General features: G+C 40.9%; 1 protein-coding gene across 3 annotated transcripts; it reads left to right on the forward strand.

Annotated features, from left to right (window-relative positions):
* On the forward strand, nucleotides 1–26497 carry LOC142933798 (ras-specific guanine nucleotide-releasing factor 1). 3 transcript variants are annotated; one of them, XM_076078023.1, is made up of 27 exons: nucleotides 1–443; nucleotides 6368–6474; nucleotides 7930–8077; nucleotides 8881–8973; nucleotides 10371–10624; nucleotides 10743–10822; nucleotides 11198–11391; nucleotides 12625–12734; nucleotides 12943–13061; nucleotides 14685–14851; nucleotides 15245–15323; nucleotides 16274–16416; nucleotides 16714–16796; nucleotides 17440–17688; nucleotides 20292–20665; nucleotides 21095–21216; nucleotides 23025–23193; nucleotides 23555–23661; nucleotides 23780–23892; nucleotides 24351–24411; nucleotides 24535–24641; nucleotides 24820–24904; nucleotides 25055–25252; nucleotides 25713–25792; nucleotides 25901–26018; nucleotides 26109–26177; nucleotides 26405–26497. In XM_076078023.1, exons 1-27 carry the CDS (start codon nucleotides 168–170, stop codon nucleotides 26495–26497), a joined length of 3798 nt encoding a protein of 1265 aa, XP_075934138.1. In that variant the 5' UTR covers nucleotides 1–167. The 3 variants fall into 3 exon arrangements, with proteins under 3 accessions (XP_075934138.1, XP_075934139.1, XP_075934140.1); XM_076078024.1 differs by having other exon boundaries at nucleotides 14685–14845; nucleotides 15260–15323; XM_076078025.1 differs by having other exon boundaries at nucleotides 14685–14845; nucleotides 15260–15323; nucleotides 16280–16416.
* The last annotated feature ends 1144 nt before the right edge of the window (nucleotides 26498–27641 follow it).

The following is a 27641-nucleotide window of genomic DNA, read 5'->3' on the forward strand; positions in this document are numbered from 1 at the left end:
TCTTTCGCCGTTGCAGACATTAGTGTGGCAACTGTGGATGATGGGCACGCGGGAGTGGGCTGCTGCCCACCAAGTCTGACTAGGTTTCGGAGGTGCTGAGTAGAAGAAGAACATGTAAGAGTCCGCAGGCATCCCCCTCGCAGAACCTCTCGGGTTCACAGACCAAAATGCAGAAAGGGATGAGACTCAATGACGGCCACATCACCTATCTGGCTCTTTTGGCGAAGAAGGATGGGACGAGGCGAGGTTGCCTGAGTAAGAAAAGCTCAGACAACACAAAATGGCATTCAAAGTGGTTCGCTTTGTTGCAGAACATGCTGTTTTATTTCGAGAACGACTCCAGCTCACGCCCCTCCGGACTGTACCTGTTGGAGGGATGTGTGTGTGACAGGGCACCGTCACCGAAACCGTCCCTCTCAGCGAAGGAATGCTTAGAGAAGCAGGTGAGATATCGACCGCGCGAAGCTCCCTTAAGTCCGACTGACTGACACTGTCGATGTAAATCGTCTCAGTGAACGGGGCTCACTCGCAAATGCTACTTGATGTGTCTCCTGTTTTTGGAGAAACTTGCTTTCATCAGTGTGGCACTCGGTGAAAGACTCATTTACGCGAGGAGGTGTCTGTATACGCAGCAGAAGCGCAAACGACAGAGTTGTTGTTTTTATCCCAACATCTATTTATCACGCAAATAATGTCCCGGAGATGTTCACTTGACGTTCGGTGTTACGTAATGGCGTCATTCTAACTGATTGATTGTCTCGATTCTGCACTGAAATAGCCTCGCAGCCAGCCTCACATGTAACTCATCATGCAGTGGTTTAAAGTTGACAGGATAAATGCAATTCTCTGAGGAACTTTGCAAACACGGGAACTGGTTTACCTTCCTCCACTTTTCTCTCTCTCTCCTTATCACAACAATATGTGTTGCAGCACATTTATTTTTATATAAGAGGCTGCATCCCCCCCCCCCCCCCCCCCCCCCCCCCCCCCCCCCCCCCCCCCCCAAGTGCTCAGGGATCGCAGCTCATGGGTAGGGAGTAAACTTAAACAGCAGCCAAAGTTTGCAGGTTGCCATCTTGCGGAGGAGAGCTGCCCCTTCCCTGTCGTTTTGACGTATTGATTTAATTCCTTGTCTTGATATTAATAGCATCCTACCTTGGCAACTGCGTCTCCCCGGTTCATAGCGGCTTGGTTCATTTGATGGCTCTCTCATTATCATATAGTGTTGATAACGATAGCCATGAATGAAACCCAAACGATGTCCCAGGCATGCTTTTGTTTTTCAGTACATCCCCCATTCGTTTGAATTCCTCAGGCATTTAGTTCCATGGATTAACATGTGTGAGGCCTACACAATTTCCACTCTTTTTTTTTTTTTATGCCAGTGTGACAGGGTCAGAAATAATCTCAGGGAAAGCATGGTTGCTTCTAGCGAAACCGTTTTGAAGGCTTAGGAAGGCTGCTGCTGGAAGGAATAAACCTTGTGGCATAAAAGCATTTAAGAGCCAGAGAAGTGGTCAAGCTGCTGTGAGCTATGACTGCAGTCACCTTTTGAAATCTGCTCTGCCAGCTGCAGTCTCTTCTGCTTTCCCTGCAGCACAGCCGATGAATAATTGAAGTCAAAAGTCATTTTATCTGGTCAGTCATCATAATCTTCGTTTATAAGGGGGGGGGGGGGGGGGGGGGGGGGAAAGGTTGTCACTGTTTTCCACCAATGCCATTATAATGTTTCATTTGGCATTTATTCTCCTTTTGAGCGGGTATGAAAGTTTTCACGTGAATGTAGGAAAACCTGGACTTTCTCTTGCACTTTCACTATATAACTTGTGCAACAAAAGTGAGACAGACAAGTTTCCTTCTGAAAACTATACACATCGTGTTTGCGTCATGGCATTGGAGTGTTTTGTCTAATTTCTATACATGCAACAAATGAGCCTGGCCGCGCTGAAACCGAGGACGTAGGGGTTCATGATCCCCCTAGGTTACGCCTTTCAATGTTTTTCAGATTATAGATTTAAAGAGAAAAACAAACTAATACTGTTTCCCACATTGTTCTGGACTCACAGGTGTTGAAAATAACTCCATTGCAAAAAAAAAGTTCAGTTTTAGATGACTAGAACGTAGCTTCTGTACTCTACTGAGCCTTACAAAAAATCACCAACTAATATCAGATCGACCCAAAATCCCGTACAAATATTGAGCATGTCATATGTTATCTGAATATGCACCATGTGTTGGGAGTTCTCATTTAATATAAATAGCTAAACTACCAAACAAAACAATGTTTGAGGATAATTCTACATATTTTGTTGCTATTGCCAGACTCAAATTTTACTTTTATTATTATTATTTTAATAAAATCGATTGAATTATACAGCTTCCTTACTGTAGGTTGTCTGGTTAGGATCCCAATCCTGAGTTGTAATATGTAAATGTTACTGTATGAATGGCAGATGAAGGCTGGACACAGGGTAAAGTCATGTGGCTCCGACAGTTTCTGTATGTGGCTGTTTTCATTAGCTGTACCTGGTGTTGGAACTGAACTCTGCTGTCACGTCATGTTCTTCAAACACTTGCCCTGTGCTCTTTGTTGGCAGAGCTGTCAGGATTAGTATCATTGTCACCAAAAGGGCATCATACAGATGTGCCAGCAGAATTCAGATGATTCACAACAAGTAAATGCATGTTTATTTTAGAAGAGACCATTTTTTTTCCCCCTGTAACATATTCAAATTTATGTTTTTGGGGTTACAGTCCTCAGCAGGAAAAAAAAAACAATCACTGGTTGTTTGTTATTTTCCTAACAAGCAAGATTTTACAGTCATGTGAACTTTGACATTGAGAGTTTTATTTTTATTTTTTACCAAGTAGTTTTAGTTGCCTAAAATTAGCCAGAACTAAATGATCTGCTACATTTAGTTCTGGCTAATTTTCTCAGAAAGAACTTATATTTGTCAAATGGCTTGTTTTGTAAGACACTGACGAACAACCCACTTTGTCATTTAGTTATGAGAACTTCTTGGCCACCCTTATGGAGATGTAAACTATTAAACTTTGCTCACCGTTAAACCTATTTCCTTAAAACCCTGTCAGGACAAGAGCTCTATTCTTGGGATGAAATATGGACTGAGTGACATCTATGATGACAGCTGTTCATGCAGGCTGCTGCAGTGAATTTATTTCAACAGTGAATTAAATGAATTTGAAAGCCTTCAATTAGCATAACACAGTCTTCTGTTCAGCACGTGTCCCTTTACATAATATGTGTCGTGAATAAATTCTCTCAGTTTTGTGTTATTTGTGTGGGGGTGTGAAATTTTGTGCACACATATATAAAATTTGGATCCATATTTGCACAAATGCGTGCTTTTCATGTGCGAGAACCGCACGCTTCGTGGTTGCCAATCAATCATGCAAGTGTACATGTGTCCACATCTGTGCATCTTGTGTGTGGCTTGAAGTCTGCAGTCGCCCCACTGTGACCTCCTGGCATGCGCCGATGTCGATCTCTAAAAGGTGAAACGAGGACCGAAAGAGTAATCAATGCTCCAGGTATCTGAGGGCATACAGATTTCCTTTTCCCTTTCCCCCACTCTGGAAAAACAAAGAATGACACTCGAGTCAATGAGCAGACTGCAGAGGTCATCTGAGGCAATGTGATTGTAGATTTACTGACATTAAACCTGGTACACATGCAGATTACAAGAGATTTCTGATGAGCGTCTCAGTGGTGTGTCTGCACTGTGTGTGTGTGTGTGTGTGTGTGTGTGTGTGTGTGTGTGTCAGAGCTGCAGGAGGAATGGTCGGGCGAGTGCTGGATCTTATCTGTGTGTGACAGGGAGAGGGACAATGCAGCGAATAGATGCCAAGCCAACTGCCACCTTGCAGGGCTACAGCGCTTTTTATAGCCCTCACTCCTCAAGAAGGCAAAAAGATCTTTCTCTGCCTCCCTCTCCGTCTGTCTCTCCCTTCTCATTGTATTCTTTGGAGTGTTCTACTTTTTAAATGTTCTTATTCCCCATTTAGAAGGCGAGCTACGTTTAAGCCCACAGTTACTATGGCAACCCCTATTTGCATCTGAAAAAAAGTGCATTTGAAGGGGCCAACGAAATGTGCAACAACATGCCTCGGCATTGTGCTTCACTTAGCAAGTGCAGCGAATATGGGCACGTAAGAAGTGTGAGGTGGTGAGGCGTAGCGGGCGGGTGAAGTGGAAGTGCTTGATGTGTTTTTGTTTTTACCGTTTTTCTTTGTTTCACATAAACACATTTACAAAAGAACAAAAGAGAAAAGAATCTAGTTTACCATCATATTTCATAACTTGACTATTGTTTGGAGGGATTTCTGTGAGGATTGTTTAGAACTTTTTAAAACTCTACAGAATTTATTAAGTACAATCTTGAAGTGTACAGTAAACTATTTTTATATTGTACAAACAGCATGGCTGTCTCAACACTATCTGTGTCAAAATATCAGAGCAAGTGGGTCAACGACTTGTATAGACTGAATGAATGCATCCATCAATAGTGGTCCATTATATTTTTTGCACTATGGAGTATCAATAGTCCAAATACAGTCCCAATTGTTTTGAAATGTGTGTCCGTTAATTCGTTTTTTCTTATTTATTAACTGTTTAAATGATAATTAAACAAGTTACATTTTCAGTTTACTGCAGGTGGTTCGAATTACACAAGGAAGAAACATTACCATTATGTACTCAACTTCAAACCTTTTGTACATGAAAAAAGAAAATTAATAATAAAGATGTTATTATTATACATACAGTGGTTGCACTGTATGTATAATAATAACATCTTTATTATTAATTTTCTTTTTTCATGTACAAAAGTACTGAAGTGGTAACGCTTCTTTTTTCTTCAAACTGTCTTTGCGCATTTAATGAAGTGGCAAAACATGGAATGACCACAAAGGTTTGTTACAGCAAATACAGAATATGGGTCATTCAAAAATCATTCACATAGAAATAAATGTACAGAATATTATCCAGTCAGACATTGCTTGATTTTTGGGTCATTTAGACTGACACCAAAGGTGGATAAATTGTTAGAAAACCACAGTAACAGAAATCCAGGTAGACGGTTTTGTGAAGGGTAGTGCTGTGAGAGAAGCACTGTCAGCACTAATCACAAAAAAAGGGTCTCATACAAATGAATTGTGCTTCACAGCTTGACTCCATACAGAAGTAAGGTGTTGTTTGTGTTCAGAGCAGACTCTAAAACAAGTCATCTGCTCAAGATCGTGTTTATAAGCAACTCGCAGAAAATTAGAAAAACTCATGAAGTATCATGGTGATAAAACAATGTTAAGTAAGTATTAAGTAAGTTATTAATGACTTCAAACAGAACATTAGGGCTGTAAATTTATACATGTATGATTGAAAAAAAGTAGAACCAAACAAAATAAAACTGCATCAAAATATTTTTTTTGAGAAATGACTCTTAAGTGTAGTTCATCATGAGCATTAGTGGTATAGTACGTGTATTTGAATTTTCTCTCAAATACCGTTTGTCCATTATAAACAAGGATTTACTACTATATTGTCTCACTTACACTACAGTGTCTCTGTGGCAAAAAGAAAGGCTTGACATAACAGCTCACAGGAAGCGAGAGATTGGAAGCACATTATTGACAAAGGCCCATTCTGCTGCTCATCAGGAAATATGGAACATTACTCCCCTTCACCAATGATTTGCTCTTGGCATTTGGGAGGGATAAAAAAATCCAATATATTGGATTTGTGGGGTCTATTTACAATGCATTAGTGTTTTGTAATTTGATGTGTTTCTACAACAAATAGGCTCTCTGTACTATTAATACAATGACCACCACTTTGTTGATTTGAGGATTTTACCTGATAAGCCTATTAGAAAACAATTCCACATGCATTTGCCATAATTGCCATTTCTGAACCTTTAAGGCTGAAGGGTCACTGGGGATAATTGGCGAGGGAGTTAAAACGGGCGAGGACACAGAGGTGTTTGTGTCACTAAAATGCAGCCAAACCACTGGGACAAAGCAAAACAAAATGTGGCGTCAGTCGAGAGGCTTCCACCAATTCAGAGGTGAGTTGCCAGGTTACAGGGAGAATGCACAGAGGCTTTATAATGAATCTCTCAATACTTTTCCCTCAGGATCTCTCTCTCCCACTCATTCACACACATGGGCATGCATGTAGATACAACTTCAATTTTAACACAAAAAAGACGGTCAGTGATGACGAATCATCCAAAGTTTTCCCTTCGATAGGCTTTTCTCCAAATCTTTAACTGAAAGCCTTTAATATATACTGATTGTCTTATTACATGCTGAGCAAATATTTGACTCTTTCCATCATTTCTGTTTCCAGTACTACTTTACCGTCACGTTCAATCATGACAACCAGAAGGCTCTGGAGCTGCGCACGGAGGACGTCAAGGACTCTGATGAGTGGGTGGCTGCCATCACACAGGCCAGGTACCTTTCACACATGACCTTTCACCTACATACACACAGTCAGCTGAGGATGTTGAGGAAGTGTGTGTGTGTGTGTGTGCACCCTGTGATGTAGGACATTGAAAGGGTTTTTCAAGCTTATCGGGTTGTAAGACTCGATATGCTCAAAACGGTCATTTGGAGTACTATTAACTTTTAACTTTCAAAGTCCACTAACAAAAAAAAGAAATCTGCTACAGCATACATATCTGCCCTTTAAATCAATTGTCCTGTGTTCTCCTTTGAGAAAAGAAAGTCGGAAACCAAAAGGGAGAAAGTATCTATTTTTGGTTTCATGATGGCATCCCCAAGATTTGCATCAATTCAGCATTCTCTCACATGCAGAGCAGACGGTCACACCGAGCCAGAAAGCGGCACAAGAACAAGAGTCACAGGACAGACACTACATTAGCTTTCCTGCTTAAGTGTCCTTCTTATCCAACCCGTGAACATGTGTCTTGTCCTGCAGCTTGTCAATCAAGCGATATAACAAACATCCACTTGGGAATCGTGCACTGCTAACATTAGTTTGCAGGTTAGCTAGCTAAGTAGCCGCTCAGCTGCAGCACATCAAACTGCATGTAAAAGGGTCCGCAAATGTCATAAAGAGGGATGACTAAATGTGATTTCAGTTGGACCTTAAAATGAGATGTAGTTGTATCCTAACAAGAATCGAATGTAAGGCTGTACTAAGGCACAGCGGTGCTTTGAGGTAAATGCTAACATGAATATGCTAATATGCTGAACCAAAATATCGGACTAATGCAAATTTTATCTGACCCAAAAAGACTGGTTTATTCTCTCGGACCCATGAATGTTTAAAAAAAATGTCATGGCCATTTTCTGATATTTGTCAGGACATTTACAATCACGATACAATCACTCTAAATATCAGCAGTGTGAATTTGTCAGGTGAAAGGTCAATTGATTGAACTTATTGAAGATCACATTGATTAGTTCTCAGTCAGGGCAGCAGCACTTACTGTAGTAAGATGGCCTGTAAGCATGTTATATGCTGCAGGGCAAATGAAGATCTGTATTTACAGATCATTATATGGCCTTTATTGAGGTTTCTTAAGTCTGGATGCCATTTTCTAAGGCTTTGAATTCTTTTTTTAACTACTATTTATTTCAGTGCATTTACACTTTGACACACTGTTTTGTGATGTTGAATCAAATTAATCTAAAACCTTTTGTTGAATTGGGTAATGCTCAGAATAATTGCTCATGCAGAAGCAGGCTTTACACATGGTTTGCTAAAGCCCACAAGTATTTGAAGAACTGGTTGCGTAAGTGCCTGCGCTCGGTGCGGACGTAAGGTCTGTGGTTCAAACATATGCTGATCAGAAGTCTCCTTTTGCTTTGATAAATCTATGGCGAGCCCATGAAACACGCGTTAATGAGGTCCTTACAATGTCTGTGTGCGTGTCTGTATAGTTACAGGAACCTGGCTACAGAGCATGAGACCCTCATGCAGAAGTATCTCCATCTACTCCAAATAGTGGAGACGGAGAAAATGGTTGCCAAGCAACTTCGACAACAGATAGAGGATGGGGAAATCGAGATAGAGCGGCTAAAATCAGAGGTAACTTGCCTTGTAATTTCATGCTAGTATTACCTGTGTGTGTTTGTTTTTTGTTACTGTATGGTTTACAGAGACAGAGAGAGAAAAGATTGAAGTAAAAGTAGTCAGTCACAGAGTATAAAGACAGAAAGGGCAATGGACAAAGGTCACGACCCAGATTCCAAACCAAAATGTTGTGAGTTCAAGGCAAGTGATCCGGGGGAGCTTGCAGCGCCCCCGGGATGTCCTTGTTAGAGTCTCTGCAGTACGGTTACTGAGTGTTTTGTATCCTAATTATACAGTCTAAAATGGATCAAATACATCTCTCTTTAATGTGCTAATGGCTAGCTCCATTTGAATTGAATGTTTTCAATATGCATGAATCAGCTTCTATTGTACCTGATACGGCCGCCTGCACCACAAAATGATAATCAACTGTTTCACTTTCCATGGCTAAAACGGGAAGTAGTAATGGATTTTGGGTTGTTTTGTTTAATTTCAGTCCTTTATTGAAAGCTGTTTTTCTCTGGTCTGTTCTTATTTATACACGGTGTGAGTCTAATGGGAGTAAATGAAAAAGGGTTGAATAAAATGAAATACATTTAGATGCAACTGGTACCGTTTGTTCATATGTGAATCTTTGAAACCGGCTAATGGACGATAACAAAGTTGAACAAAAACCAAGCAAAAAACATTCAGAATCATGATAAAAACAGTGAGTGCAGCGAGAGAATATGACATTACCAAGATCAAGAGCAGGATTATAGATGCGTACAGTGTGAGGTACTCAGTCAATGCAATGTTTGATTTGTGTTGGATTTCAGATCGCTGGACTGCTGAAGAACAATGAAAAGATCCAGTCAAATCCAGAGGTGCCTCCCAGTGAAGACGACACAGAGATCAAGAAGATCAAAAAGGTGAGGCCTGACTGCTTTAGTGCTACGCCGTTTTAAAGGAGAAAGCCTGAATCACTCTTCTGTCTTTATCAAGAAAAACTAAAGCAATGCAAAGAGGAAAGCCAAGTGGGAAGGGGAAAAGGACGGAGGGGAAGTTTGATCTGTTCCAGCAGAGATATACGTATGGTTTCTGAAACAGGTTTTATTTTTAACCTTCATTTATTCAAGGAAGCTCACTCTTGTATTCACAGCAGGGAGCCCCTCATCCACTACAACCACAGGCTTGTTCTTCAGCTCTACTGAAGCAGATGCCTGCTCCTTAATGAAGCTGGAAAGTTTTAGAAAGGTAGTTACTTTAAAGCCGAGAAGGCAACGAACCTACAGATAATTGCGACCCGATTCTGCTGTTCCCCTCACCTCAGATTTTTGTGCCTTTGAGCTCAGTGTTTTGGTTTTTACCGCCTTCAACGCTTCTGTTTTGGTGTCCTCTCAGTACTCTCAACTAAAATTGTTTCCAACTGCAGCAGGTAGCTGTATTTACACCTATGCACCGGTGCAACATGTTCAACTAGTATCAACAATATAGATCTCAGGAGGTGGTGAAGACCAAAATGGAGCATGAAGGAGAATGAATATTGAATTTGTCAGATCAACAGAAACACTACTCCAAATTAATGCTACTGCAGGATGTGTAAACAGGCAACTGTTTGCTAGCACGTTCTCCACGGCACCTTTATTAGGTCATAATATGTGTTATTGTGATACCCCCAAGTGACCACAAAAATCAATTAATGCGGGTTTTAGTAAAACCACTAGGAATTCTTTAGCATTCTTTAACAATTCTCACACAGTGATGACCCAAACACGAGCTAGCTAAGCTTGTCGTCATAGCCATTAGCTTCAAGATATGGATCTTAGTCTGACTAGGTGCATTCCTCTTCGCCTTGTGATGTTGGAAATCTTGATATTTACTTCCAGGAAGGACTACTATCTACATCGTGAAGGGAAGAGTGACAGTGACAGTTCGTCACTATCTAACAATGCCTCATGTAAACGATGATACTTGTCTTAAATAGTTAATGAAATACAAAAAATGTCTGTGACTCTATTGGAATACACTTTTTCCAGACTCATTTTAAATGAAATGCTTGTTTTAATGTACATGGAAATATAAATATATACTATACATATGGCTGTCCAGTGAAAATGAGCTACCTCCTAATTATTCCCAAAGTTGCAGGATAAGTTGAAGCACTAAGTACACCTTTTTTTATAAAGAAAAGTAGCCTACTTATTAGGCTGGTAAAACTCTTCCAAAACCCACTGGATTATCTCATTATAGTCACAAATCCATGCATGCACACACAAATGCAAACAATGGTAGCTTAACTTGTGTGTGCTAACCTTTTTCAACACAGGTCCAGAGTTTCCTGCGAGGTTGGATTTGCCGCAGGAAGTGGAAAACCATCATCCAGGACTACATCCGTTCACCCCACGCTGAAAGCATGAGGAAGAGGAACCAGGTTGTGTTTAGCATGCTGGAGGCCGAGGCCGAATATGTCCAGCAACTCCACATCCTGGTCAACAACTTCCTGCGGCCGCTGCGCATGGCCGCCAGCTCCAAGAAGCCGCCCATCACTCACGATGACGTCAGCAGCATCTTCCTTAACAGGTGGCTGGTGCTGAGACTGGTTGTGATAGTGGGACATTGGAAGCTGCCAATGGTTGTGAACAAGAGAGGAAGAAACAATACCTCATGACCGATGTTTTGCTTTGATTTTTTTTATCAGTGAGACCATCATGTTCCTCCATCAGATCTTCTACCAGGGCCTGAAGGCCCGGATAGCCAGCTGGCCGACCCTGGTGCTGGGTAAGAGACACGGAGACTATCCCTGTGTCACCCACACAACATTTGGCTTGTTTTTGTTGGGGTTTGTTAAAGGGTCAGTTCCCCCAAATCATACATAAAAAAGATCTACCTGAGAGAGTCACCAACCAGCTTGTGGCACTCATACCATGCAAAAACATTTCTCTAAAAACAATGCTTTTTTTCACACTGTACACAACATAACGCCGAATGATTTTGTACTTGTGTCCTACTTTAATTTAGGTGTTTGCAGAAAGTTTTACAAATAAAAAGCAATTTTTATTTTTTCATGGTGTAAGATTTGTTTTTAGCTTTTGCTCTTGATGTAGTGTCAGAAAACATATATTTATTCATGAAGATTTCTGCTTCTCTTTACAGCGGACCTGTTTGACATCTTGTTGCCCATGCTCAACATCTACCAGGAGTTTGTGAGGAACCATCAGTACAGCCTGCAAATTCTGGCCCACTGCAAACAGAACCGAGACTTCGACAAACTGCTGAAGCAGTACGAGGCCAAGCCCGACTGTGAGGAGAGGACACTGGAGACCTTCCTCACTTACCCCATGTTTCAGGTGAGACTTCAGGATTACAGTGTTGATAACAGCAGTTATATTACACAATCCGTATACATTGTGATAAAGTATAAGCCTGTACACATTGTTTGGTGCATGCACATGAACCTTACTTCCTTTTGAAAAAGGTCTTTGTGCTCAAACAACACTGTGGTGAAATATATTCAAATACGGTATTATGTTTACTTTTCCGATGTACTGACCTGGATTAAGCCAACTTGGTGTTAATGTTAGTATTATAAAGCCATCCAGAGCCTTCTTACACAACTATGGCTTTTCACACTTTTCACACTTGTGTAGTGTTTTTAACAATGCACAGTGCCAAAATGCCTCATATGTCCATGTTTTGTCAAAATCACACAGTGTTGTGACATATCACTTATGAGTTAGACCTTTATTATAGCCAATTTGTTTAATTTGTATTCATAGTTGTATTGTTTTTGAGATTCAAGCAGCTGCATATCGGGTCTTTCAAAGTGAGAGACATGCCCATTTGACAGAAAATATCATTCTGTTCTGGTCTAAACTGGACCAATGATTTCTGGAAAATGGCATTTAAGTTTAAAAGACATTTAATCATGGCTCCCCCATCAGGGCAACAAGTGTAACATTAAAAACCCCAAATGGCTTCAATGCTTTATCTTTAATTTTTCATAACTTGTGACATCACTAATACAGCAGTTCTGGCGTTAAAAAAACTGAAAACCAAAAATAAAAAGTAAGAATGCCTCTATTAGAGAATCAATGTTATTTGTGTGAAAATAAATTATTCAAAAAATCTGATGGTGAGACGTCACCATAGACAAATTAATTACGTTTTTTAATCTTCAATAATGACATGAGGTGCAAACAGTTGTAGCACTTTTGCACAATAATCTGTGTTCAAATGAACTGAGGTTTTCAAAGCTACATTAACAGCAGAACAATTATGTTTCAAATGAAGACAGTGGATGTTGTGGTGATGAAAGGAAACATAGTGTTTCAGGGTGAATGTGAACAAAAGTGCCAATATTATCAGCTCTCTGGTAAAAGAGAGGATATTTTTGCTTCCCAGGCAAACCCTGGATGGGATCCATGAACAGTTAATTACCAGTACAAGGCCATTCGAGTCAAGATGTTTGACACTGCTTATGAAAAGCTTGAAATCTCTTTTAACACATTTTAACACTAAAAGATTAAAGATACCCATTTCAATAACTCATTAAAACACCTTTCTGTCTCTTTCCCTCTCAGATCCCTCGTTACATCCTGACGCTGCATGAGCTGCTGGCTCACACCCCCCATGAGCATGTAGAGAGAAACAGTTTGGACTATGCCAAGTCAAAACTGGAGGAACTTTCCAGGTATAGCTCTATCAGTCAGTCAATCAAGCGATTGAAAATATAATGTACATTGTGCTACAGTATATGTTAAAACTCTCTCAGTGTGAATGAATGGATACAGAGATGTCTGTCATATTCATGCAGTGATTTTGTGGAGGGATACTACATTTAATGAATTCATTAAGCAACTTGGACGGTGAAGTTTCTGATTTTCATTCTGTACCTTCAGAATCATGCATGATGAGGTGAGCGAGACGGAGAACATCAGGAAGAACCTAGCTATTGAGCGGATGATTGTGGAGGGTTGTGAAGTGCTGCTGGACACCAGTCAGACATTTGTCAGGCAAGGTAAGTAAGAGAAAATTGTGAAAAGGGATTTTTGTATTGATTTGTTTGCAAACTTTATACTCAGCAAATTCACCAAAGATGATTGTAAACATGTAGGGTTTGAAGACTCATTTATTGATACAAATGTTTCTCTAATTAAGGAGGCTACATCTGAACCCACAATACCAAACGAAAGGTCACACAACCAGCACTGGACAATTTACTTGAAACTGTACTTTATTATTTATTACCCATTATACTCATTGGAAGAGTTTTTTTTTACTAATGACTGTCCTAATTACCCAACGGCAAAAGTATTGTATTGCATTACATTACTTGTTAGTTCACGTGTGCTACTCTCAGCTTTGTCAAAGGTACTTTTACACAACAAACACCCACACGTCAAATCTTTTGTATTCAACTTGTGTAGAAATGGAAAATAAGATGTTGTAGTTTAACAAGGCCTACAATTTGGAGGAATTTACTGACCTTAGCTTTGATGCACAAAGCTTTTTAAGACCCAACCTCAAAAAAGGCGCTTTAACACGCCCAGACTTTAAACAAAACAATAACTCAAGACCCTTTGCGTCTGGACTATAGAGGTGGAGATCAACAATCACTTTGATGATTCAAATCATATTGTCAGTTCAGGTCAAAGATCCACTCACTGACTATGTAATTTGTCTACTTTTCTTCCTGAGCTTAGCGGCACATCAACGTGCAAATGCACTTAGCCTCAGCATTCATACCGCTGTGATGTTCAGCGTTCATTCTGACTGTCTTCAGCTCGTTCAGTCTGATTCTGGTCCAAGCTGTCATAATCAGTTCAATACAAAACTAGCAACACAAGCACTGCACATATGGTTAACAGCTAATTACCATGTTATTGATGAGTTAATTGGATTATGATTGTTTCTGTGGTTTTCACAGTCTTTTAATAGGCTTTTAAGGAGGAAGTAACGTAGGGTTTATCACAGCGGAGCTGACAACAGTGCTCTCAGTCACCGGTGAGGGGACTTTCTCTGCTCACAGCTAGTAAAGTCAGTTCAGTTCAAGGATTCATTGTTAAAAAAGCATTTGAAAACCTCCAGTTTATTCACTAAACACAAAGAGACCAAACTGATGATTAACATACTATCTAAGTTCTGGTCAGACAGCAAACTAGCCGACCCGAGATGTCAAAGTAACAAAGCATTACTGAAACTAATAGTAACTGGAAGGTTATTACTGAATTTCAAACTGAGTAACTAACTAACTATCAACTGAGTAACACTATACTCACCGGCACGGCATACATTATTTGTTTACAGTTTTATATATCAATTCTTCCTCATACATTTAACACCGTCCTCACACATCTCTTCTGTTGTGATGCATCACATATAATCTCACCCAGATGTTCAACACCTTCCTCCATCTCTGCAGACATGTGAATAAAATCACTGATTACTTACGCACAAACACATACCTGTTATATATTTCACTCTAATTGCAAACTACAGACGACAGAAGTCTAAATGTTTACACACAATTTTAATTATAAGATCAAGGTCAAAGTCACATTTTATGTGTTTTCTCCTGTGTGTGTGTGTGTGTGTGTGTGTGTGTGTGTGTGCGTGTGTGCGTGTGCGTGACACTCCACAGGTTCCCTGATCCAGGTGCCGATGAGCGAGAAAGGGAAGATCACGAGAGGCCGACTGGGCTCTCTGTCTCTGAAGAAAGAGGGCGAGAGACAGTGTTTCCTCTTCTCCAAACATCTCATCATCTGTACCCGCGGCTCCGGGGGAAAACTACACATCACTAAGGTACAGTAGGATTGTACTTCAGAGGACCTGATATTAAAAAAAAGATACAACCCAATTATTGAGGTAAACGTTTTTCTTAAAGTTTCCTGTAAAACAGATCAAATGTCTGTAAACTGGTTGAAATGAAGAAATACCAAAGTTGACAAAGCTTTACATTTTTCCCAACGAATATAATATATAATATATACATATTATAATTATAATTTAGTCTATCTTCTTTTTCTCCAGAAAACGTTTTAGTCACATCCAATAAAATCATAGCATTGACCCAGCGTTTTAATGGCCCCGAAGGAGACATTTACAAAGTCGGTAACTTTTTCAGCAGCTTTTTGTTCAGACTTCCTAAAACTACAAAGAAACCTCCACTGTCTAGCAAACTGTATATGAAATTGTGACCTTTCAACCCTGTCACAGAATGGAGTGATCTCTCTCATAGACTGCACACTGATGGAGGAGCCAGAGGGGACAGATGATGAGTGTAAGTTACCACGTACAATATATTCAAAAGTTTATGTAGTTGAAACATACAGTAAAGCTATGCAATTTTTCAGTAGCTCAGTAAACTACTGGACTTGAATAATTGCAAACCTTCCCAAAGACAAACTGTAACAGTCAGTGATCAACATTTTAATTTCTGTCTGTGCAAAATATTTCCACGAGGTTAACCCTGACTCCGAGCACTTTGCATCATTTCTTCACTCCCACAGTCACTTTTGTTTTGGGAATAGCTAAACTTAAACAGTTACAACAACAAAACTGCAGATGAATAACATATTACATTATTTTTCTGATCAGTTAAGTAGTTTCTTTGAGCCCTTTGGATAAAACTCTCCAAAATGATCCTGTTTGCATGACTGTCCACAGAGAGCTGTAGACTTTTTTTTCTACAAAGATATTGTTTCTTCGCTCACCAGCATCAAACGTAATAAAAACAATCCCATTCACAATGGTTGAAACTGGTTGAAATGGTGTTGGTTGCACATTATTTAATCAAGCAAACCACAATGGATCATTGTTAATAATAGCTTTGTGCATTCATGCAACTCTCTCTTAATTAGAAACTGCAAATGGAAAACACATATCTGCACTTTAAACCCTTATAATGTCAAAATCCATACGGGTCTGGGAATGTCAAGAATGCAAAAAAGGTCACTGTTGTTAAATATTTCTGAATGTATAAAGCAATAAAAAAACAGTATAATCATACATGACACAAATCTGATTTAAAAATGAATGTTTGCCCTCTCAGAACTTTGAGCTAGACTCAGTCACAATTACAAACTGAACTTTGCTAAAGTGTAAATTTGTTTAAATGTTATTTTGTCATTTCTGTTTTCTTGTAAGTTCTTCTTTCTTCTCACAATGTTTGCTCTCAGTATATTTTATGTTACCCTGTCACAGGAAAATAATTATTGTTGAACATTGCAGCCAAAGTGGAGCGGAGTGGCCCGGACATAGAGCACCTGGACTTTAAAGTGATGGTGGAGCCCAAAGACGTCCAGCCCTTCACCGTCATCCTGGTGCCTTCGTCCCGACAGGAGAAATCAGCGTGGACAAGCGACATCAGCCAGGTACGTGCGCTCAACTGCGTGATGAAAGACTCAATGTGTTCCAAACAAAGCGATGATTTCACTTAAGCATCATTAGATGAACAGAGTTTACATTACAATTGAAGTAATTAAATTAGAGCTGAGATTGTAGGCTGCAAACATCATTTCGGGACAGAACGTAACATTGCAAAGATTAGAACAGAACAACTCTCATGGCTGTTCGGGATAGAAAAGTGTATCATCTAAAGTTTGTTAACTCCCTCTTGCTATGTTATAATCACTAACTGCCTTTTTTCTGTCTGTCTGCTTGCCTTACAGTGCATTGACAATATTCGCTGCAATGGTCTGATGATGAACGCCTTCGAGGAAAACAGTAAAGTGACTGTGCCACAGATGATTAAGTGAGAGTCTGACACCACGCAGAAATGCACAGACATTATACATGCACAAACAGAGATTGGCATTGGCATTACATACATATATGAAAAATGCATGAACATGTGTGCCCAAACTCTAATGTTTTTAGTGCTATACTTGTGAGGACCCTTAGCGACATAACATATCCCCCATGCTCAAACCTTAAGCATCACAACTACATGCCTAAACCCAACCTAAACCTTATTGGACCCCGAAACAGCAAGTTAAATAAGTGAATCATCGTTTTAATTTTCTAAAATCTTCTCACTTTCAAGGTCTGAAATTGGTCCTCATAAAGATTACAAGGGCACACACACACACACACACACACACACACACACACACACACACACACACACACACTAGTCTCTTGCAGTTGTATGTATACACAACTGAATATTCACCATAGAGTTAAAATGTCAAAATTAGTACTTTCTGATATTGTATAGATTTTTGTAAGTGTGTTTTTTCAAGTTTGAAAACTACCCAACCCATATCCATGTTAATGCTTTACCCACTGACCCACATGTGACCATAAAAATGTACTAACTGGAGGTGGTTTGCACAAGTACTGGGAGCTAAATCCCTATGAGTCACATTCCTAACCTCAGTTAAACCCCAACGCAGGTCGGACACCAGCTTGTACTGTGATGATGTGGACATCCGCTTCAGCAAGATGATGAACTCTTGCAAGGTGCTGCAGATCCGCTACGCCAGCGTGGAGCGCTTGTTGGAGAGGCTGACTGACTTGCGCTTCCTCTCCATCGACTTCCTGAACACTTTCCTCCACTCCTACCGCGTCTTCACCAGCGCTGACGTAGTGCTGGACAAGCTCATCACCATCTACAAGAAGCCCATCAGTGCCATCCCTGCACGGTGAGTGATCCCCCGAGTGAGGCGGTTCCAAGAGGTTTAAGGGATTTTATGAGCTCACTGGTGTGACATCTTTCACACTAACCATATTTTATTTGCAGGCTAATAGAGAACGTTTGAAGATAGCACTCCGATGTCTTGTTCTGCTTACTCTGTGTGTGCACACATTGTTTTTATGTGTTTGATCATTTGTTAGCCTGTGTCGCGATGAAATTTCTTCACATCATATTTACAGTATGCGTGGTTTTTATTCCACACCTGTGGAATGTGGGAAAGTCTTTATCTCTAGTTCATAAGAAAATACCTGCTACACTGCTACAAAGGCCTGAATACCAATTAGCAGCATTTGTCAGGTGTAAAGAGGTCTGCAATCAGCACTTTGATATGTAACTCATTTAGCCATGCTTGAAGCTCGGTTGGTTGGTCCACCACCTCGATCCAGAAATGAAATATTTTATCGATATAACTATTGGATGGATTGCCATGTCATTTTGTACAGATATGCATAGTCCCCAAATGACGAATCTTACTAACTTTAAAGGATCCCCTGACTTTTCATTTACCACCATCAAGTCAAAGTTTTAATAAAGTTTGGTTAATGACCAAATAATTGCAAAACTAATGACATTCCCATTAGCATTATCACTGTAACCATGTTAGCGCACGGATGTTAGCTCAAAGCACCGCTGTGCCCAAGTGCAGCTCCACAGGGCAGCTAACTTTTCTGTAAGTAAGACTCTTAGTCTTGTTACAGTAAACCAACATGGAACAACTAGCCGAGCTCCAAAGTCAAATGAAATCTCCAGGTCCATCAGTCCAAGAACAGCATAATTATTTGATATGTGAAGGCGTTGAAGGCAAGTTTATTTGTATAGCACCTTTCAACAACAAGGCAAATCAATGTGCTGTATGTGGCGGACTTGAAATGCATGACAACATCAGCCAAAGGAAATTAAAGGGAAAGTGTCTCAACCAGCTGAAACTGCAGCTGAAACAGAGGGCCTGCACATCGCCCACCTCTGTAACAGTGTTTGCAATTGCGATCAAGTTAATTCAGAGTTACTGTAGTCCCTCTTCAGGAAGTGGTTCTACCTTTAAACAGGTGAGCTCAAACGGTTTGTTACACTTAACTCCTCCAAGCACCTCGGTGCCAATCCATGTAGATTCTGACAACTGAAAAGGGAACAAAGTTTGAAATTAAATTTTCTCCGAAGAATGCAGCAACAGTGCTGTAATGGTGCAGTGAAAAGGTAGGACTTCCCCTGTGTCTGGATTTGTCTTTGCTCTCACGTGGACTGTCTGTAAGCAGCCCTTCATGCTATCGTACCCTGTCCAGGTGAGAAGGGACTAGAGGAGAGGCAGCGAGAGGTCACACCAACACATCCACTCCTCTCGTCTTCTGTCCGCCATCACAGTTAATTGGGTCCTGCGTCCACCCACCTCTCCCTTACCCCTCCTCTTCTTTCTCATTCCTCTCTTTTACCCTTTTCCGTTCTCTCACTTTTACTTTTCTTTCCACGAGTCTGACCATTCCTCTCTCCGCTGCGCTGTCACCATGGCAACCCTTCACTCTGCTGCAGGACCCCACCCTCTCCCTCTCTCCTCCTCGTCTTCTCCCTCTCTCCCTCCCTCCCTCTCTCCCTCCCTCCCTCTTTCTCTCCCTTTCTCCCATCATCTGCAGCGGCTCTACGGTATTAAATATTGATGGTGGTGTTTTGCACCCAGACCTTGCTCTCCTCTCTTGCTCCTTCTTTCTTTTTGTCTTACTCCTCTCTCTTCTCCTGCTTGATTATCTCCTCTCGATTTTCCTCTTTCCTGCTTGACTTGTGTCCTCTCTTAACTCTCCACATTGCTTTTTGTGTTTTGCCTTTTTTCTTTTTGAACTCCCCCTTGTCTCCCTCTCCCGGCCTCCCTCAATTCCCATCTTTCTCATTCTCACCTCCTTTCTTTTACAAATTTAGGCGAGGAGACACAACATGGCTGCAGCTAACACCATACAGGGCTGGAGGCTTCCCATTCGCCCACTCCCAGCCAGCAGCCTTCGCTGTGGTGGAATCCATATCCACTATGTTGCTCCTTTCTCGCCCCCTCCCTCTCAGTCTCACTGTTTTTGCCCCGCTTTTCTTTTTTTTTTGCACTGCACCTCTGTCTCTTTCTCCCTCTTTCCCTCTCCCTTCCTCTATTTGGCTCCCCTTTTCTCTCTGTTTCTCTCTCCCCATGTCTCTGTGGGCCTCCCCTGGGCTGGTTGCTGTTGGCAGCACCCGTGCCTCCCACACTGTCACTTGACATGCTATTTATAGGCCTTCAGAGGGGGTGGCTCTCAGTGCAAGAAGGATGCTGTCTTAAACAATGTAGCTTAAATAAAAGAGGCAGGAGCTCCCGAAGAGCCCTGTGGTTAATGTGTTCCCTCTCTGCTTCTGTGTACTGACACCAAGTGCACCATTCCACCCCCATTATTACAAATTCTTCCCTCTCTCTCTTATTCAGGTCACTGGAAATAATTAACCAAAAATCCCAAAAGTGATGTTTGTAGTTGTGAAAGATGCTCTTCTTAGTGTTCACCCTTCTGTCTTTTTTCCGCTTTTTCATTCTCTCCTCTTCTGCAGTTCTTTGGAGCTTTTCTTTGCCAGCAGCCAGAACAACAAACTCCTCTACGGCGAGCCACCCACGTCGCCACGTGCCAGCCGCAAGTTCTCTTCCCCTCCTCCGCTCTCCATCACCAAGACGTCCTCGCCCAACCGCCGTCGCAAGCTTTCGCTCAACATCCCCATCATCACAGGGGGCAAAGCCCTGGACCTGGCTGCACTCAGTTGTTCTCCCAATGGCTATGCAAGCATGCACTCCACCATGTCACCCTTCAGTAAGACCACCCTCGACATCAACAAGCTATATGTGTCCAGCACCATGGCCAGCAAAATCCCCGACGAGGGAGAGACCAAAGCCGAAGGCAAGGCGGAGGAGTCTGTCCTCAACAAGCAAGGTCAGAATCACTGTCCATGGGATTTTGCTCAGTTTTAATGAGGTTCATGTAGTGTGGAAGCATTTTCACAAACCCACTGTCATGCTCATATCTTGTATATATCCTCCACTCATACTAGAGCAACTTTGACTGTCAATCCCATCAAAGTTAGACTGGTACTGAATATATGTAAGAGGTGAAATAAAAAATAAATCAGCTTCTTTAACAGTCTTCTTTGAGCTTGCACAGCAAAAGAGCAGCAGTACATCCATGTATAGTTTTTTTTTCAAATTAAATTTGAATGTTTTGACACTATGCCCCAGTCGTATCATTGCCAGCTACCACCAAGCTCAACCCAGCAGTTATGCCCGTACATCACTTTCATACACGTATCCTCCTTTACTGCCTTTTTTTCTTGATTGTGAAACACTTTTTTTTTTTTCTGTCCAGATCTGTCTGTGAGAGAGGAATGTGACGAGGACCCAAGACAGAGTGACGAAGCAGAAGCAGAAATGTCTCCTCCCAAATCACCATCAACACCCAAGAACGTCAAGTCAAAAAACTCTGGTGCAGTATACTTTGTCTCTGCTCCATTGTGTTACATCACAGTGTTCTGTTTAATAGGCTCCATGTCCGCGACATCGTGTGATCTACTTTTGAATACCAACCCACCAGTTTAAAAACAAACGAGTTGGCAAGATTGTTAAGTAACTTGGCAAGAATGTAAGAGCTGGCAAACTAAAGTAGCTTAGCGCTTAGTGCTAGTGAGTACTTGCCAGTGGAGCGTCTTGGCGGATTAGAAAATGACAAAATAAAATCAATAATAATAGATCATGTCAATAACAATATCATTAGTAACACAAAGCACAAACAGGCATGCTGTTCTTATGCCACATCCTCTATGAGCACTTTAATGAATACTTCCTGCTAACAGATTGCATGATTCAACTTGTCAGAGAACCAGATAATGTGAAATGAGCAGTTAAACGAAAATTAAATCAGTTTTAAAAAGAGCAATTGTCCAGTGGTGTAGTACTGAAAAGACCTGTAGCAGAAGTAACACCAGCCAGTTGGCATTCATATACAGGTTAGGCAGGATATATTTCCTGACAGTGTGTTCGCTTTCATGCATAGAGATATATGAGAAGATTGATACCATTTTTATGTCAGTAAATATATGTAAAGAAGAAGCCACTGCCCCCTGCTGGTTAGCTGGTTAGCTTAGCATAAAGACGGGAAACTCTGTCCAAAATCCACCTACCAGCACCTCTAAAGCTCATAAATTACCCATAAACCCCCAGTAAAACCACAACGTGTTGTTAATAAGCTGTTTTCAACCCGTGTTGCTTGTTTGCTAATCTAAACTAACTGGTTGCTGGCGGTAGTTCATATTTACTCTACAGACATGAGAGTGTTGACCACATGTATTTTTAGGCAAGACATGGCATAAGCGTATTTCCCAAAATTACAAACTATTGCTTTAATGCATTTGAAACTTTCAGGAGTTTGTCTTATTCTTAAAATATGTCAGCAAAGCAGATGAAACAAGTGGCTGTCTCAGAATAGAAGAAATGGGTACATTTTAGGTCCAAATCATAATTTTGTTTTTTACCATCAGATCCATTTTTACCATCCAGCAGAGTCAGATTGTGCATGTGAGAAGTGCAAAGAGGTTGAGATGAGAAGAGTAACACTGCAGCAGTGGACTGTATAGCAAACTTTTGTTTTTCAGAAAATGACAAGCGTAACAATAACCAAATAAGGGCTTGATAAAAACCACCCACAGCCTCCTGGCCCTCCCCGTACCGCACAGAGAGGGAGCATCCACCCCGTAGGTAGTCAGGCACAATTCATCCCCAGCGTGTTCTCTTCCCACGGTGCTGGATACAAGGGAAGCCAGTGCCTTGTGTGAGTAGGTGGAAGGAAACCTTGTACCTTAGCAACGATGTGCATGTTCTTCTATACCGCCCCCGGCTAAATAGAGGAAGGCAGGGAGGAAGGGAGGGAGTGAAGGAGGGAGGCAGAGAGGCAGAAACAGTGGAGTGTACACCGTCACTGCCACGAGCTGCAGGACCCACTGTGCTGGGTTTGTTTTAGCTCTCTGTTGCCCTCCACTGGTCAACAACTTGAGCTCGATTGTCCACAAATAGTAATTCCAAAGCACTTTACAGAAATACATTTTAATAGCTTAACAGATGAGCCAGACTCAATTCCCATATCGGCCTAATCCTGAGGCTCAGAAATATAAGAGTTGTAATATTGTTTTTGTAAATAAAAAATGCTAGTGGAAGTATCCTTTAACCGTTTGATGACAAAAATGAAGAGTAGTAAAGAGTTTTAATCTTATAAAAGTCCCTGTTTTTTTCTCCTCCCTGTAGAGTTTTCCCTGTTTTCCTTCAACAATGGAATGGTGGTGTCATCTTGCCGGGAGCTGGACAATAACCGCAGTGCTCTTTCTGCTGCCTCGGCCTTTGCCATCGCCACCGCTGGTGCCAATGAAGGCACGCCAACCAAGGAGAAGTACCGTCGTATGTCGCTCGCCAGCACAGGTCAGTCGCGTGAGGGGATGCTACTTCAATTATTACGATTAGACTATTATTATGGAATTAACAAAAGCAGCATCTCATATCTAGTATGATCCCCACCAAAAACCTCCTTGTTTGGATGACAGATGACTTTGTACAACAGTTAATTTCTGGTTGAACAAATTCGCCTAAGTGACACACAGTAGATAAGCAAAAGCATAAGCAGTTTTATGGCTTATTACCACCAGGGGGCCTCCAAACAAATTGTAAATGTCTGTTTCAGTGATATCTATTATCTGCTTTGTCTGTATCTGGAGGCAGGAAATAGTGTTACATCAGTGTGAGAATTGATTTTCACTGCGACTTTGTGTAAACCGGGTTCCAGGTTTTCCGACAGACCAGAGGAATGGGGACAAAGAGTTTGTTATCAGGAGAGCTGCCACAAACAGAGTCCTGAATGTGCTACGTCACTGGGTCTCCAAACACTCACAGGTACAGTTCACCTTTCCCTCGATCGTTTTCTTTGTTTCAATCTGTCTTTCTAGGCCTTTGCAGAAGAAAAACAACACTTCTGTAATGACTCTGCTGTTGTTCCTGTGTTTATCCTCAGGACTTTGAGCTCAACACAGAGCTGAAGATGCGGGTAATTGGCTTCCTGGAGGAGGTGATACATGACCCGGAGCTCCTGACACAGGAAAGAAAGGCAGCTGCCAACATCATCAGGTTGGTTTTCTGTTATCATCGCTTGATGGCACATAAAGTCATATATGACACATTTGTTTGTCAGCTCCCTTTAGAAAAAAACTTCTGCAAAAGTATTTCTGATGCCAGCAAATGTAGATACAGTACATCCCAGGTCCCTGTTGGACCTCCACACAATGGACCTGGACACTGACAGTGAAGCTATAGAAACTTAAATCTTTTCCTCTGAGCAGCAGTTTCACATTGTACGCTCGTACAGCAACAACCTGTCAGCATGCCCTACTGCTAAACATTATCAACCTGAGGAGCTGAAGCCAAAAGTGCCTGTAACCCAAACTGAACAAAGAAAGAAAGGAATACCCAGTGTGCTGGGTCAAGTTGAGCACTTTTGAACAGGTTAAGTCCATTTATGTCTACTCAGGTCATGTCAATTGTGGACAAACCTATCAGATAATGACACTTGTATGTTTTGCATGTAGGACTCTCACTCAGGAGGACCCTGGAGACAACCAGGTCACACTGGAAGAGATCACACAGATGGTGAGTGAAATAAAAGGCCTTTTCAGTATAAAATAGCCCCTGTACTTCTTAAAAGAGTATTACACATCCTGTAGAAATGACTTGGGCTTTAATTGTCAAAATGTGTGTTTGTGTTTGTGTCAGGCCACGGAGGACTGTAAGACTGAGCCGTTTGAGAGCCACTCTGCCCTGGAGATAGCTGAGCAACTCACGCTGCTGGACCACCTGGTCTTCAAGGTGATCCCATACGAGTGAGTACGCAGGCATGCATGTGCAACGCAAACGCACAAACACGGGCACTTGGTCTATACGATAAAAAATGATAAAGGGTGATAAAGTGGGGGGCGGGGGGAGTGAAGGGAAGCGCACACAGTAAATGTTGGTGTGTTTTTCATTGTTGATTATTTGAAAAAACATTTTCTTCTACAGGGAGTTCTTTGGTCAAGGCTGGATGAAGAACGACAAGAACGAGAGAACTCCCTATATTATGAAGACAACCAAGCATTTCAACGATGTATGTCTTTACCCTGGTATTGTGGATAAAAATGTAAATGTGTGTTATAGATAGATGGATGGATGGATAGATAGATAGATAGATAGATAGATAGATAGATTTATTGATGCTCATTATTATTACCATGTATTTTTTCTCTCTTTTTGTCAGATCAGCAACAAAATCGCCACAGAGATCCTGCAGTGGGACGATGTCAACATGCGAGTGGGGGTGATCGAGAAATGGGTGGCAGTGGCTGACGTCTGTCGCTGCCTCCACAACTACAACGCCATGCTGGAGATCACATCCTCTCTCAATCGCAGCTCCATCTTCCGCCTCAAGAAGACCTGGCTCAAAGTCTCCAAGCAGGTAACAGACATTTCTGACGTTGCTTCCCAGCAGTGACGTTAACTGGGTGCAAGATTTTCAGTATTTAGCTAAGTAATTAGTAATAAAGTTTAGCTTGCCCTAAAGGAGTAGTTTGCCACTCTGGGAAATACGCTTATTTTCTCTCTTGCCGAGCGTTAGGTGAGAAGATCAATACCACGCTTAATATAAGGCTTTACGGGGGGCAGGGACTTCCTGGACGTGAATGTGAATAAACATATTTTTTTCAAGGTTTTTTATTGAGTCATATTGAAGAGACTTAATTTTTTTAAATAATTTGTATCAAAAATGAAACAAAATGAAAGGAAGACAACATGCTCTTAGTGAGGCTGATAGTGGTCATTTTGAAGAGCATTGTCCTCAGTTCATGAAACTCTGATAAAGATTTAAATGAACTGTTTGGCTGCTGGTAATAACAGTTTTGCTTTGATCCATTTTCTAGACAAAGACTGTGATCGACAAGTTACAGAAGCTGGTGTCATCAGAGGGGCGATTCAAAAACCTGAGAGAAGCTCTGAAGAAGTACGTATCTATAGCTTTTCACTCACACATTGTGGTGGAGGAGTTTCATACATTCCTCGTTATGTTTGAGCACTATATCTCTATAGCTGACCCTCCTCTTGTCCTCAGCTGTGACCCTCCCTGTGTTCCCTACCTGGGAATGTACCTGACTGACCTGGCCTTCATCGAGGAGGGAACACCCAACTACACCGAGGACAGCCTGGTTAACTTCTCCAAGATGAGAATGGTAGCGAACCCTAGTGTGCTGAAGTACACACAATAACATGAACATGTTGTTGTTTCTGTCTTAAATTGTTTTTATTTCATTTGTCTCCAGATATCTCACATTATCAGAGAAATACGGCAATTTCAGCAAACGGCTTATAAGATTGATTATCAACCAAAGGTGAGTTTTTCTTAAGTATTGTTTTATTGTGTATTTTATACTTTTTCATGTCTTTGATTAGTTTTCCTAATAGTCTGTACTGTTCAGTAAAAGTATATATTTGCTCAGAAGAAGTTATTTTCATCATATTTCTTATTTATCAAGCTTACATTTCTGTTTGTTCCAGATATGCATGGCATCTTGGGAAAACTCATTTAAAATTGTGTCTGTGTTCATTATTACTTTAGGTTGCAAAGTACTTGCTGGACAGCAGTACAGTGCTGGATGAGGAGAGCCTGTATGACGCGTCTCTGAGAATCGAGCCCAAAACTTTATCATGAAGAGGATCTCTCTCTCTCTCTCTCTCTCTCTCTCAACCCTCATATGGATCAACTCACAAGTTATTTATTGTCATGTGTACAACAGTTACAGAGAAGCAGTCATTGGCAATGAAAATATTACTCCAACAGTGATCCCCTAAGTAAAAATTGGAATATACAACATTAAATAGTTTGTAAAAGTTAAAATATAGGGATATAAATTTAACATATCTAAAATCTAAAATGAAATGATATGGAATTGGAATTGGAAAATTAATTAACTGGGCTCTAGTCTATATATATATATATGTATATATATATATATATATATATATATATATATATATATATATATATATATATATCAAGAAATGTAAACAGGTTCTAAACAGTAAGTTAAAGTCTATAAAGGTAAAGTGGTCCCTGATAATCCTGTTGGCCTTCTTCCTGCACTGCTGGGTGGGGAGGTCCTCCGTGGATGGCAGCTCCGTCCTGGTGATGTGCTGAGCAGTTTTCACCTCCCTCTGTATTTGCTTTACTGTGGAGGGCGGCGCAACTGCCATACCAGAGGGCGATGCAGCCAGTCAGCCAGTGTAGAGGAGTGTACAAAAATAATATATCATAGTGTACATAAACTATTATTTGTATTAGACACAGTAGGCCGTGCCCTTCTAGTATGTGCTCCCCAATGGACTCGTTAGTGTATAATCGTTATTAGAGACTGAGTAGAAGCCCAGAGAGGTTTTATTTATATAGTTACAGAGTATTTATATGTTTTTTCTCGTCTTAAATAACCATTTTATGATACATTTATTTTCAACCACAGAGCAAACAGATGAGAGAGTATATAGAGAAGATATTTAGTCATATTCTATTGGGAATGTGCAGTATGGAAAAAGGCTCTCATTCATGAGAAATGGTGGTCACATTTGACACATGATGATCAACTCCCACTTTTCTGCTTTGATGTAAAAGTCGAAGAAAGAACGGCAAGAAGAAGTGCAGCCGTCTCTAAACATGTCCCCATAAACACATTCTGCCTGATTACAACATCTATTTCTTCAGCCTATTTGTCCTCAAGTGTAAATATAAAAGTAATACAAATATCTGTTAATCCACTGGCTGCATGTATTTCAAAGTGGTGTAATCCTTAAGATGTCAGTCC

The sequence above is a fragment of the Anarhichas minor genome, unplaced genomic scaffold (assembly GCF_050575085.1).
Source record: "Anarhichas minor isolate MPS153535 unplaced genomic scaffold, ASM5057508v1 ptg000062l, whole genome shotgun sequence".
NCBI classification, from domain to species: domain Eukaryota; kingdom Metazoa; phylum Chordata; class Actinopteri; order Perciformes; family Anarhichadidae; genus Anarhichas; species Anarhichas minor.